The 14,766-nt window shown below is 38.8% G+C and overlaps 1 protein-coding gene across 4 annotated transcripts in view; it reads left to right on the forward strand.

Annotated features, from left to right (window-relative positions):
- The window catches only part of KU70 (ATP-dependent DNA helicase 2 subunit Ku70-like protein), a 129,028-nt gene that overhangs the window by 13,834 nt on the left and 100,428 nt on the right, over positions 1-14,766 (forward strand). For all 4 annotated transcript variants that reach the window (XM_088976432.1, XM_088976433.1, XM_088976435.1 and 1 more), the window contains exon 5: positions 3,065-3,179. In XM_088976432.1, coding sequence (XP_088832558.1) covers positions 3,065-3,179 — 115 coding nt within the window. The remainder of the gene's footprint in view (positions 1-3,064; positions 3,180-14,766) is intronic.

Here is a 14,766-nt window from a genome sequence, read left to right on the forward strand (position 1 = left end):
ATCAGCTCCCAACTTGTCCAACAACTTATCTATGATAGGTATGGGAAATTGATTCCTTATCATGATGCAGTTAAGAGCCCAGTAATCCACACAGAACCTCCATGTACCGTCTTTTTTCTTAATAAGCAGAACCAGGGAAGAGTAAGGATTGGAGCTGGATTGTATCATCCCCTTTTCATAGAGGTTGGATACTATCTTCTTTATCTCTTCTTTTTGGAAGTGTGGGTATCAATATGGTTTCACATTGGTGGGCCAAACCCCAAGTATGATAGGTACGTTGTGGTCTTGGGCTCGTGTGGGGGGTAATTCCTTGGGTTCCTGGAAGGCATCATGGTAGGAGTTGAGGATTAGTTGGAGGCCCATGTTGTCCGGTGGCTCCCTAGTTATACACCATTGCGTCGAGAGGGTTGGGCCAGCTAGATTTAGGCCCATAAATAGGACAACCTGAGGGGACGAGTGTTGACATTGTTTGAGGCCCATCCTAGTATCTTCTTGTATTAGAGGCCCAAGCTCAAGCCCCTTCATGGTGCAAGGTTGCCCATTTACCTGAAACACCATAGTTAAGTTGGCCCAATTGCAAGTGATTGGGCTAGCTGCCTTAGCTATTACACCCCAAGGATTACATCCTGCCCCCTTAACTCCAGCAGATGCAAGTCGACCCTTAACATATGACCTTGAGTCTTAATTTTTACTACCCTACGACTCTATCACAGATTAATTTGTTTCCATTGGCCACATGCACTGAGAATGGCTTAATGGGCTCCACCACCATGCTTAGCCTTTTAACTAATACTTGAGAGACAATTCAGTGAGCTACCGCTGTCAACCAGAACAGATGCAGGTTGCCCCTTAATAATTCCCTGAGCATCATGGTTTGTGGGGAATAGGTGCCCGTGAGAGCGTGAAGAGAGACCTTTGGGGTCTCTGTCTCTGTTGGTTCAATTGGATTCTCCTCCTTAATAGTCCCCGGAGGATCCCCATCATCCCCCCCATCCAGCTACAGTAAGAATAATTGTGGCTTCTTACAGCCATAACCCAGGCCAAATTTATCATCGCAGTTGTAGCATAGGCCCTACGCCCTCCGGAGGTGGGGTTTTAATGATTGGGCCGGTTTGGTTGGACCTCTAAATCCTCCTAAACCTGTTCATGCGTTCCTCATGTACACGGGCCAGGTTAGCAGTGACTACCACACTCATTGGCTGAAGAGCCTTAACCTCTACCCTAATATCTTCTCATAGCCCCCCTACAAAGCTGCCAACCAGAGCCTTCTCGGGCCACCCATAAACCCTGAAGGCTAGTTTTTCAAATTCATTTTGGTAGTCCTTCACAGACCCCACTTGTTTTAACTTTGCCAATGCTTCATCAAAGTCCTCGAATCCAGAGGGACCAAAGCGGGTGCATAAGGCTTCTGTAAATTCTGCCATCCCATTTGGTGGTTGGAACACCGATAACATTGCAGCCATTGAATGGCTTCCCCTTCCAAATGGATTAAGGCCATTGACACCCGTTGGTGACCAGGTATGTCATTAAGGTAAAAAAAACCTTTCAGCTCTAATATTCCAAAAAGGGGGTCCTCACCTGAAAATGTTGGAAATATCAGTTTAGCAGTTCAACCCAAATGGGTTCTGGAGTGAGACTATCCCAGTTGGCTTGATCCAAATGGTGGAGTTTACCTATATCTTAATTGAACTATCCAAATTCAATTTCAATCCATTGGATATTGAATACGAAATTGGTTGATCCAATACTGTTGATACCCCTAGACAAGGTGTGTATAGGAGGGATTTGCTTTGAGGGGAGGAGATTCCACTTGTTTTAACTTTGCCAATGCTTCATCAAAGTCCTCAAATCCAGAGGGACCAAAGCGGGTGCATAAGGCTTCTGTAAATTCTGCCATCCCATTTGGTGGTTGGAACACCGATAACATTGCAGCCATTGAATGGCTTCCCCTTCCAAATGGATTGAGGCCATTGACACCCGTTGGTGACCAGGTATGTCATTAAGGTAAAAAAAACCTTTCAGCTCTAATTATCCAAGAAAGGGGGTCCTCACCTGAAAATGTTGGAAATATCAGTTTAGCAGTTCAACCCAAATGGGTTCTGGAGTGAGACTATCCCAGTTGGCTTGATCCAAATGGTGGAGTTTACCTATATCTTAATTGAACTATCCAAATTCAATTTCAATCCATTGGATATTGAATACGAAATTGGTTGATCCAATACTGTTGATACCCCTAGACAAGGTGTGTATAGGAGGGATTTGCTTTGAGGGGAGGAGATTCCAAGGGATCCTAATGAATGTCCGTTGGGGTATATAGTGGTTGGCAAATAAAATTTTTGATTGTTATTGAAAAAAAATCTTTTTGAGGTAGGGGAAGGGAGAGATTGTTAGCATGTACTAAGTTTTTATTCTTTCTAAAATTAGATAAGATGATATCTAGTGGCTTAGGGTTATTTTTGTCATTTGATAATTGCATATTATGTGACAATAAGAAAATGTGACATAGGGGAAGTATATGGTTTACAAAACTCTTTGACAAGGGGTTCTAGGAGGTATCTAAAAGTCTGGGAAAGTTTCAGACATTATGAATAAAGTGAGGTAGGTTTTAGTCAACTTACCTAATTCTAATTGTAATCCTCCATATTTATGCTGATGAGAAGGGTGTGACATCCAAGATTTGACATGCCCCATTCATGCATACCTTTCCTTCTCTTTTCTTCTCTCCTCTTTTCTCTTCTCTTTCTATTCATCTTTTACATCTTCATTGTTGAACTTCGACAAAATAACAAGTGCTTTTTATTGTGGAATTTAACATTTTCGATTTTCTAGAGTACAGTGGAATCTGAATGTTATTTTTTGTTTAGACAATTTTATTGTATAATCTTCTCTGGCTTCTTTTTGCATATACAATTCAAAATATCCTTGTAGACATTTCTCTTTGTCATTACGTTTCTCTGGAATCTTAACCATTGGGTATAGCTTGTTTTTTGAATTAGACTCATCCATTTAGCATTATTTTTATATACTTATTGGATTAATTCTTTCACTTTTTATGCTTTTGCAGAGAGAGAAGAAAAACATGCAGGATTTAAATGGTGTTTTTGTATTTAATGTTGCAGAACGAGAATGTCTTGATAAGCCAACAGCAAGGCTTATAAAAGAGTTCAGTCATATAGAGGGTAAGTCTCATGGAATGATTGGTGTCGAGATCTGTTTCGGAATGGTAGAATACTGATATGTTTCATTCTATTGCCAATGGGCATATTTATACAGTAAGCTGCTGCAATAAATAGAAAGAAAGAAAAATAGAAAGAAAAGAAATAGAAAGAAGAAAAAATAGAAAGAAGAGAAAATAGAAAGTACAAAAATAGAAAGTACAAAAATAGAAAGAAAAAACTTTCTAAATCAATCCTTCCACAATCCTTGGAATATATACAATTCTATTTTTAGATCTGAACCAGTAACCCCACGTTTTCCAACACTCCCCCTCAAGCTGGTGAATAAAGATCCTCCATTCCCAGCTTGGCTATAATTCTCTGAAAGTCTGTACCATTGAGCCCTTTAGTAAGTACATCGGCCAGTTGTCCTTTTGTAGACACATAGGGAGTGCAAATCAACTTGCTGTCCAGTTTCTCTTTTATAAAGTGTCGGTCAATTTCGATGTGCTTCGTCCTGTCATGTTGAACAGGATTGTGAGCAATATTGATGGTTGACTTGTTGTCACAATATAGTTTCATAGGCTCTTCTCGTGGAATCTTCAGGTCTTCTAAAATTATCTTCAACCAGAGTAATTCACACACTCCTTGTGCCATAGCCCTGAATTTTGCCTCTGCACTTGACTGAGCCACTACATTTTGCTTCTTACTCCTCCAAGTGACTAAGTTTCCTCCTAAGAAGGTACAATAACCAGAAGTGAACCGTCTATCTATTGGACATCCTGCATAATCGGCATCTGTATATGCTTCAAGGGTCAGTCCATCATTTCTTCTGAATAAAATTCCTTTTCCTAGATTGGCTTTCAAATAGTGCAGAATTCGATGAGCAGCCTGCTGATGAACTTCTTTAGGATTATGCATAAACTGACTTATTACATTTACAACATATGCAATATTCGGTCGTGTATGTGCAAGATAAATGAGTTTTCCAACTAGCCTTTGGAACAACTCCTTGTCTACACTTGCATTCTCGTTGGCTTCTCCAAGTTTATGATTGGGATCTATAGGCGTGGAAGTTGGTTTACATGCCATATTTCCCGTTTCTCTCAAAAGATCAACAACATACTTTTGTTGAGAGATAAAGATGCCTTGTTTAGAATGTGCAACTTCAATTCCGAGAAAATACTTTAGTCTCCCTAGGTCTTTTATCTAAAATTCTTTGGCAAGGCAGTTTTTCAATGCTTTCTTCTCATTTTTATCATTCCCAGTAACGATTATATCATCCACATAGACTAATAGTGCAGTAACTCTCCCTGAGGCTGTGTGTTTGATAAACAATGTGTTGTCACCTTGACTTTGCTTGTAACCTGTACTCAGCATTACTTTCGTAAACCTTCCAAACCATGCTCTCGGAGATTGTTTGAGACCGTATAGTGCTTTCTTCAACCGACAAACTTTAATGCCTTCTCCAAAACCCGATGGAATGTCCATGTATATCTCGTCTTTTAGATCACCATGGAGAAACACATTTTTTACATCAAACTGTTGCAAATCCCAATTATAGTTAGTAGCCAACAACAGTAACACCCTTACTGTATTCATTTTAGCTATTGGGGCAAAAGTCTCCTGATAATCTACCCCATAAGTTTGTGTATATCCCTTGGCTACTAGGCGTGCTTTGTACCTGTGTAATGACCCATCAGATTTGTACTTAATTGTGAACACCCATTTACAATCTACCGTCTTCTTGTTTCTTGGTAGATCCACAACTTCCCATGTGTCGTTTTTTTCTAATGCCTCAATTTCCACTCTCATGGCTTTTCTCCACGTGCCTTGGCTAGAGTATTAGGAATTGGAATGGTGTTGGGGCTGGCTAGAAAACTTTTATGGGATTTAGAGAATCTTTGGAATGATACATATTTGGCTAAAGGGTACAATGGGCGTTTGGTACATTCTCTGGTTCCTTTTCTCAGTGCAATAGGTAGGTCATACTCATACTCAGACTGTGAAGGTGTAGGTTCAGGATCTAAGCATCCCCCTGAAGATAAGGTTGAGTGAGAAAAGATTTTCTTCCTCAAATGTGACATTGATGGAGGTGTAGAATTTTCTGGTGGCTGGATGATAACATTTATAACCTTTCTGAGTTGGGGAATATCCCAAGAAGACACACCTGATTGCTCGTGGCTCTAATTTTCCCTTATTATGGACATGAACAAAGGCAGTGCAGCCAAAAATTCTTGGTGTGATATTATTTGAGGCTCGAATATCAGGGTAAAATTGAGAAAGGACTTGTATTGGGCTTCGGTTTTCAAGAACTTTAGATGGTAGTCTATTTATGGTGTAGGCAGCAGTAAGGACAAATTCCCCCCCAATATTGTTTTGGCACTTGATTTTGAAAGAGAAAGGCTTGGGTGGCTTGCAAAAGATGGCTATTTTTTCTCTCAGCTACCCCATTCTATTGGGGGAGTGTTAACACAGGAGGATTCATGCACAATGCCTTCTTTTTGAAAAAATGGGGACAAATTCTGATTAAAATAATCTATAGCATTATCAGATCGGAACCTTTTAATTCTCACACCAAACTGAGTTTGGACCATGTTATGAAAGTTGGGAAGAATCGTACCCACACCAGATTTAGACTTAAGAAGAAAAATCCATGTGACCCTAGTGCAATCATCAATAAAGGTGACGAACCATCTGGAACCAGTAATGTTGGGAATTTGAGAAGGGCCCCATATATCCGAATGAATCAAATAAAAAGGAGTTGAAGATCTTTTATTGCTGATTGGGAAAGAAACCCTTTTGTGCTTAGCAAGTTCACAAACATCACAATGAAAGGTTTCAACATCAATTCCTTTAAACAAGGAAGGAAGCATTATTTTTAAAATAGGAAATGAAGGATGACCAAAACGGAAATGATGACACCAAATTAAATCTTTATTGGAGGTAGATAAGAATGACTCGTGTGTGACATGCATAACAGTGTGAGATGATTTGCTAGTTGCTTCAAGGTAGTAGAGTCCATCTCTTTCCTTAGCAAGTCCAATCTTCTTCCCCGAAACCTGGTCCTGAAATACACAGTAAGAAGGGAAGAACACAACATTGCAGTTCACATCCTGGGTGAGTTTATGTATAGAGATAAGGCTAGTGGATAACTTAGGAACATGAAGCACATTTTTAAGTAATAGGGATGGAGTAATTTGAATATTCCCAATCCCTGCCACTGTGGTGAAAGAACCATCAGCAACAGAAATTTTGCTATTATTAGGACAGGGCGTATGGGTGAGAAAATGTAGTGAAGAGGGTGTCATATGGTCAGCAGCTCCAGAATCAAGAATTCATGGAAAAACATTAGCCGAGGCATGTAATCCTAGAGATAAAGACTCACCTGAGAGAGCAAGAGAGGTAGAACCACTTCCTGGTTTCAAGGATTTCAGGAAGCACCTTAGCCTTTCAATTTTTTCATCATTAAATGGTCCCTGACTTGAGTGTTCTTGCTGCGGGGTTGTGGAGACATTATGGGCATGTTGAACTCCTTTTGAAACTCATCGATTTCCCCATTCTTTGCTGGATGTGGGAGGTTTCTCATTAAGTTTCCAGCACTGATCTTTCGTGTGTCTGGGCTTCTTGCAATAGGTACACCAAAGGTTATTGTTAGAGTCATGGGTGGTTGTGTCACGAGCCAAGTTGTGATTGTTCTCACCCTTTGAACCACTATAACTTCCTCCCCTTGGCACCATGGCTGAGCCTTCGGGATCTTTAGGCTCAAGCATGATTCCACAGCGGCTTTCCTCAGCTCTGACAAGGGCTATGACTTCATTCAATGGAGGCAATTCTTCTTTGCCAAGAATTTGTATTCGGATCTTATCAAATTCAGCATTCAGTCCGACCAAAATATCATACACCCTATCTCTTTCAATAAAATTCTTCAAGATCACAGCATCATCTGCGCACTTTGTCTCAAGAACCCGATAATGATCAAGCTCATGCCATAAATTTTGTAGCAGATTTGCATACTCTGTAACACTCCTGCTCCCTTGTTTGGCCGCCGTAGTCTTCACTTTGACCTCATAGACATGAGCAGCGTCATGGGCTTTGGAATAGGTTTGTCGGACAGCATCCCAAATAGCCTTTGCAGAGGGAAGAAACATACAAGTATCACTGATCTCGGGTGTCATTGAACTCCACAACCATGACATAATCATGGAGTTCTCTTCGTCCCAAGCATCAAAATTTGGCTCGCCCAACCTTGGTCCTGTTCCAAGGAGGTGACTAATTTTTCCTTTTCCCTTCAAATAGGTACGCACTAGTTGTGACCACTTCAAGTAATTCTGGCCATTCAGTCTATATGTTGCCTGAATATTCTGCAAATCACCAGTGCGAGGATGAGAATTTGTTGCTCCTTCATCGGTTTGGACGGGAGCACTTGTTGCAGTCATGTCGGACATTGTTAATGGAGGAAAAATAAGGCCAGTAGGAAAGGAGAATAAAGGAACACTTCTAGTTATAGATCAACATTGAAGGCCAGAAGAGAAAAACGCAAAAAACTGGCAATGAAGGCCCAAAAAATCTCAAGGTTGACAAACCTAGAGCTTTGATACCATGTTTTGGAATGGTAGAATACTGATATGTTTCATTCTATTGCCAATGGGCATATTTATACAGTAAGCTGCTGCAATAATTAGAAAGAAAGAAAAATAGAAAGAAGAAAAAATAGAAAGAAGAGAAAATAGAAAGAAAGAAATAGAAAGAAAAAACTTTCTAAATCAATCCTTCCACAATCCTAGGAATATATGCAATTCTATTTTCAGATTTGAACCAGTAACCCCACGTTTTCCAACAAGATCATTATTTGATTGTTGTGTTGTTTATCTTTGGTATTGACTATATCAGGTTTCTATTTGCTTTTATTAACATTTTATATTCTGCCAACCAGGGGTATTTATGCCTTTTTTCCTTGCAACTTAATATCACATATAAATAGAGAAAAAAGACTGCTGACTAAGATCTTTTTGGTAGTCCTCATATTTGTCTTTGTCTCTCATCTTTTATCTCTATCTTCTATTATCTTATTAATATATTTCTTTGTTTTTTCCCTTTAACCTACAATATTAATTTTGGTTTTCTATCCAAGTTGGTATTAGAGCAACCAAGAGAGTTCTAGGGTGAAGATCATCTAGTTTTAGGACAAGAGAATTGCATGAGAATTTGAAGAGACTGGTAACTTGTGATTTAACACACAATAAATCCGCCAAACTTAATTCAGAAAGTGCAGAAGAATGAGAAAAGTTGCAGCAATGAAGAAGGAAGAAGAAGGGAAGTGAGAATAGAGAGAGAATTGAAAAGAACAACCAGATTGTGGGTCCTAGGGTGGGAACCCACTAATATTTGTGTTAACTTCTTAATACACAAGAAAAGACCATTATGTCCTTAGGTTGGCAGGGACAGAATGCAAACAAAGAAAAATAAAAAACACAATAGGGCACAAGGCCCATTAACATACTAATAGCCCACATAATAAATCAACACAATACATAACAACAGCCCATCAATAGTTTGATCTCTCAACACTCCCTTTTAAGCTGGGCATATAGATTAATCTTGCCCAACTTGCTAATGCACTGATCAAACTTTTCCTTGTTGAGCCTCTTGGTGAACACATGTACCTTTTGCTTGTTTGTGTTAGCATGAGGAAGAAACATCTCTAGAAAGTCACATTTCCTGATAAAATGTCGGTCAGCTTCAATATGCTTGGTTTTGTCATGTTGTACTGGATTGTGGGCAACATTAATAGTGGCTTTGGTGAGGATGAAATTGTGGATGAAGATTGAGCCTGTCTGCCAGGTTTTTAGCTAAGTCCGGTTTAGTTCGAGTCTTTGGTGTGTAAATTGCGTGTTTGTTTTTTCAGGTGTTGTTAAACGGGTCATGTCGTTTGTTTGTTGGGTCAGTTAGTTGTTCTCTCCTTTTGGATGATATCTTATCATCTTCCTGCTGCTGTATTTCTTTTTCCTTTTAATAAAATTTTCCTTTGACTCTTCAAAAAAAAAAAAATAGTGGCTTCATTATCACAGTACAAATTGAAGGTTTTTCATAATCAATCCCAAGCTCCTCTAGCCAAAGATTGAACCCATAACATCTTTGAGATACCATGTGTCATAGCATGGTACTTCGCTTCAGCATTACTGCATTAGACCATGTCATAACATACGATTTCTTACTGTAAGATATCAAATTGCTTTCAACAAGAGTACAATAACTTGAAGTTGACCTTTTGTCATCCATGCAACCAGCCCAATTTGCATCAGTAAACCCTTCAATCGTCATGTGATCATGGTTAGAGAAAAGAATGCTACGACCATGTGATCTTGCCTTAAGGTAGGCAAGATTTCTTTCTGCCATATAGCTAAACAAATATATCTGGGAGAATGAATATATTGACTGATAAAACTGACAACATAAGAAATATTTAGCCAAGTCATACATAGATACAATAAACAATAATTAGCCAACTTAACCCTGAAATCTCCCCCTTTCCTAAGTAGGTTGTTCACCTGTAGCAGAAAGCCTATGGTTTGGATCAATAGGAGTATCCACAGGCATAGTATCAAGCTGTCCTATCATCTTAAGCAAATCAAGCACATACTTGCATTGAGAAACAAAGAACCCATGCTTTGATCTTGCCACTTCAATCTCTAAGTTCTTATCTATCCTAGGTCTTTAACCTCAAACTCTTTCCCCAAAAGCTGCTTCACCTTAACAATGTCAAAGACATTATTGCCGTAGCAGAATCCTTTGCCACTGGTGAAGTAGTATGCCTTGGTGACATTGAGTGGAACCATATCCCTCCCTGCACCAGTGGTCCAATTATGAATAGGATGGTTCTCATTGTACGTCTCGTAGTTTGTCTTGTTCACTTCTAGCATGTTCATTTGGTTCCTGTTGTACACAAAAACTGTGAGCATGGGAAGTGCAGGACTAGGTTAGTTAATAATGGAATAGCTCGAATCAAAATCACTAATAAATTGAAAGAAAATGGCCCAACAAATAGTGATTTTTCATGGTTTTTTAATTTGGAGAGCACGGATTTTCATGGGTGGGTAAATCGAGCTTGGACGGTTGAATTAAAATGCCAGACCGCGGTGGTGAGGAAGGCAGTCGAACAATTTATACAGAATAGAAGGCAGGAAAGCAATATGAAGACTGTAGTTGGGGGGGGGTGGGAAATGGGAGGAAGGCAAAGGAGAGGAGACTGGCATCATTGATGAAGAGTGAAGTGTTTTCTCCTTTTGGTTCATGAGCTTAGCTTGTGTGCTCTTGCGGTTGTTGCAATTTTGGGTTTTGTCTTTATGTTTCTTTTGGGGTGGTTTGTTCTTGTAAAGTTTTTGGAGGGTTGTTGGGTTGGGATTTGGGTGAAAGTCTTGTAGGAAATTGTTGTTCCTTAGCTGTGGAGGTGTTCTCTCAACACCTATCTAGGTTGTAAGTGCTTTTTCTTTTAATGAATTTTCTTTTTACTTAAAAAAATGTGCAAACGATACTATTATTTTCTGTGAAGGAGGTGACCTTAGGTGGATCCAGAATTTGAAAACGGTGGTCCAACGTTTTGAGAAAATGTCAAATTTAAAGTTCTATCTTGATGAGAGCTCTTGTGGCCTATGGGGTGAATATGGAACAAAGAGAGATCTCAAATGTGCTGAAGTCCTAGGTTGTTTAGTGTGTCAATGGCCTATGACCTATTTGGGGCTCCCTTTGGGCAATAATTCGAGGAATGCTAAATTTTGGAACTCAATGATTGAGAGATTGACTAGAAGGTTTGCATCTTAGAAGAAAAGCTATTTGTCTTTGGGGGTAGGATTACATTGATTAGGTCAATGTTGACCAACTTATTGGTGTACTATAAAGGAATATGATTCTATTGGTTGCTCCATATAAACCTCCTCAAGAAGATCACCATGTAAGAAGGCATTCTTGATGTCAAGCTGAAATAGGGCCTAGTAAGTACTTGATAATGTACTTGATTTTGGCAACAGGAGAGAGTTTCTGTAGAGTCTACTATATACAATTGTGAGTAACCTTTAGCAACTAAATGAGCCTTCAACCTTTCTATCTTGCCATCTGGTAAGTACTTGATAGTGTACACCCACTTACATCCTACAACATGCTTACCAGGAGGGAGAGTGGTAAATGCCCATGTGTGATTATATGCAAATGCAGATAATTCCTCTTTCATTACTTGACGCCTCCTTGCGGAGGTAATAACTTCCTAGACATTCTTAGGGATAAAAACAAAGGATAAAAGGGAAACAGATTGGCAATGGAAGCAAAATTGTGAGAAATAGAAACATAATTGGAAACTGGATGAGAAGTTCAATTATGTTTACCTTTGTATAATGCAATGGGAAGATCAAGGTTAGAAGGAGGAGAAGTAATTGCATGATTCATTGACGGAGAAGGGACTGGAGGAGGACCTGTTGCTCGTCTGTGAGTATACACTTTCATAATTCGTGGTTGTTCAATAGTAACCTGCATTGGAGGAAATGAAGTTTGGACACAACTGGAATTGTAGGAATGGGGTCCTCAATTGGAACTAGAAGAGGAAACAAGGAGGTGAGGGAGGAACATCAAGACTAGTAAAGAAAGGAGCCGATTCAAAGAAAGTGACATTTGGACAAACAAATGAACGTTAGGAATTGGGATCATAGCATTTATACCCTTTCTAGGTTCTAGAATAGTCAAGAAAGATACATTTTGTAGCATGTGCATCCAACTTATCCATCACAGGCCCAAATTATGAATGAAACATACACAACCAAAAACTCTAGGAGTAAGAGGAAAAGAAGATAGAGTAGGAAACAAAATTGACAAAGGAGAATGATCTTCAAGTATAGAAATGGGCATTTGATTAATGAGAAAACAAGATGTAAGTACAACATCACTCCAAAACTGTTTGGGAACATTCATATTGTGCATTATGGATTTAGTAGTTTCAAGTAAATGGTGGTTCTTTTGTTAAACTACTCCATTCTATTGTGGTGTGTATGTACAAGAAGTTTGACGAGTTACACCGTATTGTTCCAAATATTGCTGAAGTGGTGTAGACAAATACTCTTTGCCATTATCGGAATGAAGAATTTTAATGTGAAAACCAAATTGAGTGTGAATTTTAGCATGAAACTTTTGGAAAATTGAAAGTAATTCACTTCTTTTATAAGATAAAGCCAATGTCATCCTTGAATGACCGTAAACCAAATTACAAAGTACTTGTAACTGTTATATGATACAATTTTATTTGGACCACAAACATCTGAATGAACCAAGGAAAAAGGACTCAAAACTCGACTATCAACTCTAAGATCGAAGGGAAAATCACACTCTCCCAGCCGACTACCTTCTTATTTATATGTTTTGGACTTTAATGTACAAAGACTCTTATGTTCTTGATTAAGTATGGGCCACATAACTTAAACTGAGATAAAAGAGACAAAGCAACTATTAATAACGGAACATAAAGACTAAAATACCCTCTGGGCTGCCGATTCTAACAAACTTTCATCCTCACTTAGTAGCGTTTGGCAATCTCTAATGGCTTAGAATAAGTCTCTTCATTCCTTTGCAGTATTCTTCAGTTCTTCCATATAAAGTTTCTACTGATATGTGATTTCATAGGCCATAGAGTTTATTAACCATGGTATCACCATATAGTTTTTCTGTATCCACTTAAGATGCTGAGGATCTGAAGCAGTTGGTTCTTTAACTTATTAAATATACCCCAGTTTTCATCTTCCACCTAGTCCAATCTTCCATGATTGAGACCATTCCATGTATTTAATCCATCCAGCTTTATAGTCGTAATAACATTTTTGATGTGGGTCTCCCCAACACTTTGCAACAAGTTACCAAGTTCCAACCCATTCTTCTGATTACTACCAGTGGATTCCAATATTCCATCACTCTAGATAAATCAAGAACAATTCAGATGATGAAGAAGAATGATATACACATCTTTAATGGTATATTGAAAGCATAATATGTTTTTCAAGGTTACCTTACCTTGGCACCACTGGGAGAAACGAGAACAAGGGGCCGATTTAGGCACTCCAGCTATTCCTTAACCACGTTTATGTCTTGTTCCCACTTGCCAATCCCGAAAGATCTCTAACAGGTTCAACCCAACTTGAGTAGAAAACTTCAGGCTTTATCCAATTTTTGGGCAGCAGAGGTAGACTTTGATCCTCTCCAAAAATCTCATAAAGGCATGCAATCACAAAGAAAACTTCTAATCCCCTCAATCACCCATATACCTTGTTAATCCTAGGGTTACATGGGTCTACCATGCAAAAAAAAGTAAAAGGAAGAGCCTTCCTTTGATGCCTACTTGTGTTACTGCAGAGATATAGCAAAGGACCCTTAGTTGGTATTTTATATGTTGTTATATGTAGCCCCATCTTTATTTTTATAGTTCCAGGCTGCTGTTTCGTTATTTTCTGTCATAGTCAACAGGGGTATTTTTGTCATTATACCTTCTTTTATTGAGTCACATATAAAAGGCAATGAGGGGATTGTAGATTCTTGAAGTGGGTCTAGCTCCAGTCATGCCTCAAGTCTAGGTAACACTAATCTTGTTTGGATTGTAGATTTAGGTGCCTCTAACCATTTGACCAGTCTAGCCTCATTATTTCCCTCCTATCATTTGTCCTTTGGTAGAGACAAACTCTTTATTGCTGATGGCTCTCTTGTTCCCATCTCTGGCAATAAGCATTAGAGTGTCCGATGCCCTTTATCATCAGTTTTACATGTGCCCAAACTTAGTATTAATCTACTTTCTATTAATAGCATTACTAAAAATCAAAACTATTCAATGACCTTTTCCCCTTATCATTGTGGTTTTAGGATTTGGTGACAAAGAAGGTGATTAGGATTGGGCATGAGGCGAATGGAATCTACTTGCTTGAGCACCCACCTTGAAGAAATAAAGGAGTTGGAAAGTGTTTTGTCTCTCAACTTGTGAGTTAGATTATGCTTTGGTATAATTGGTTAAGTCATTTGTCTTTTGGTTCTTTAAGGAGTCATTTTCCTGCTTTGTTTGTATTAGTCCAAGTGTTCAGTCTAAAGTGTGGGAGTTGTGAGCTAGCAAAACATTGTAGATCAATCTATACTTTGAGTAATAAAAGAAGCATTGTTTCTTTGTAATTGTGCATATTGATGTTTGAAGACCATATAATATCACTACTATGGGGGGATACAAGAATTTCTTGTTATGTTGATGATTGTTCCCATTTCTCTTGGACTTATCTTATGCATTCTCGTGATGAGGTTCCTATTTTGACCTGTGACTTCCACCAAATGGTTCTCATGCAGTTGGGAGTTAGAATCAAAGTTTTCAGGTTTGATAATGCCAATGAGTATTTCAATAAATCTTTGAATAGGGTTATTCAGTAGAGCACCTGTCCTTATACCCCTCAGTAGAATGGGGTAGTTGAGAGAAAGAATAGACACATCATTGAACTTGCAAGAAGCATTATGTTAAATTTAAATGTCTCTATACGTTTTTGAGGGGGATGCAATTTATACAACTGTGTATCTCATTAACCAAGTTGCTTCTTGTGTTCTTGGT

Source organism: Nelumbo lutea, chromosome 3 (assembly GCF_056320005.1).
Source record: "Nelumbo lutea isolate HS-2025 chromosome 3, American lotus-T2T, whole genome shotgun sequence".
Lineage (NCBI taxonomy): Eukaryota > Viridiplantae > Streptophyta > Magnoliopsida > Proteales > Nelumbonaceae > Nelumbo > Nelumbo lutea.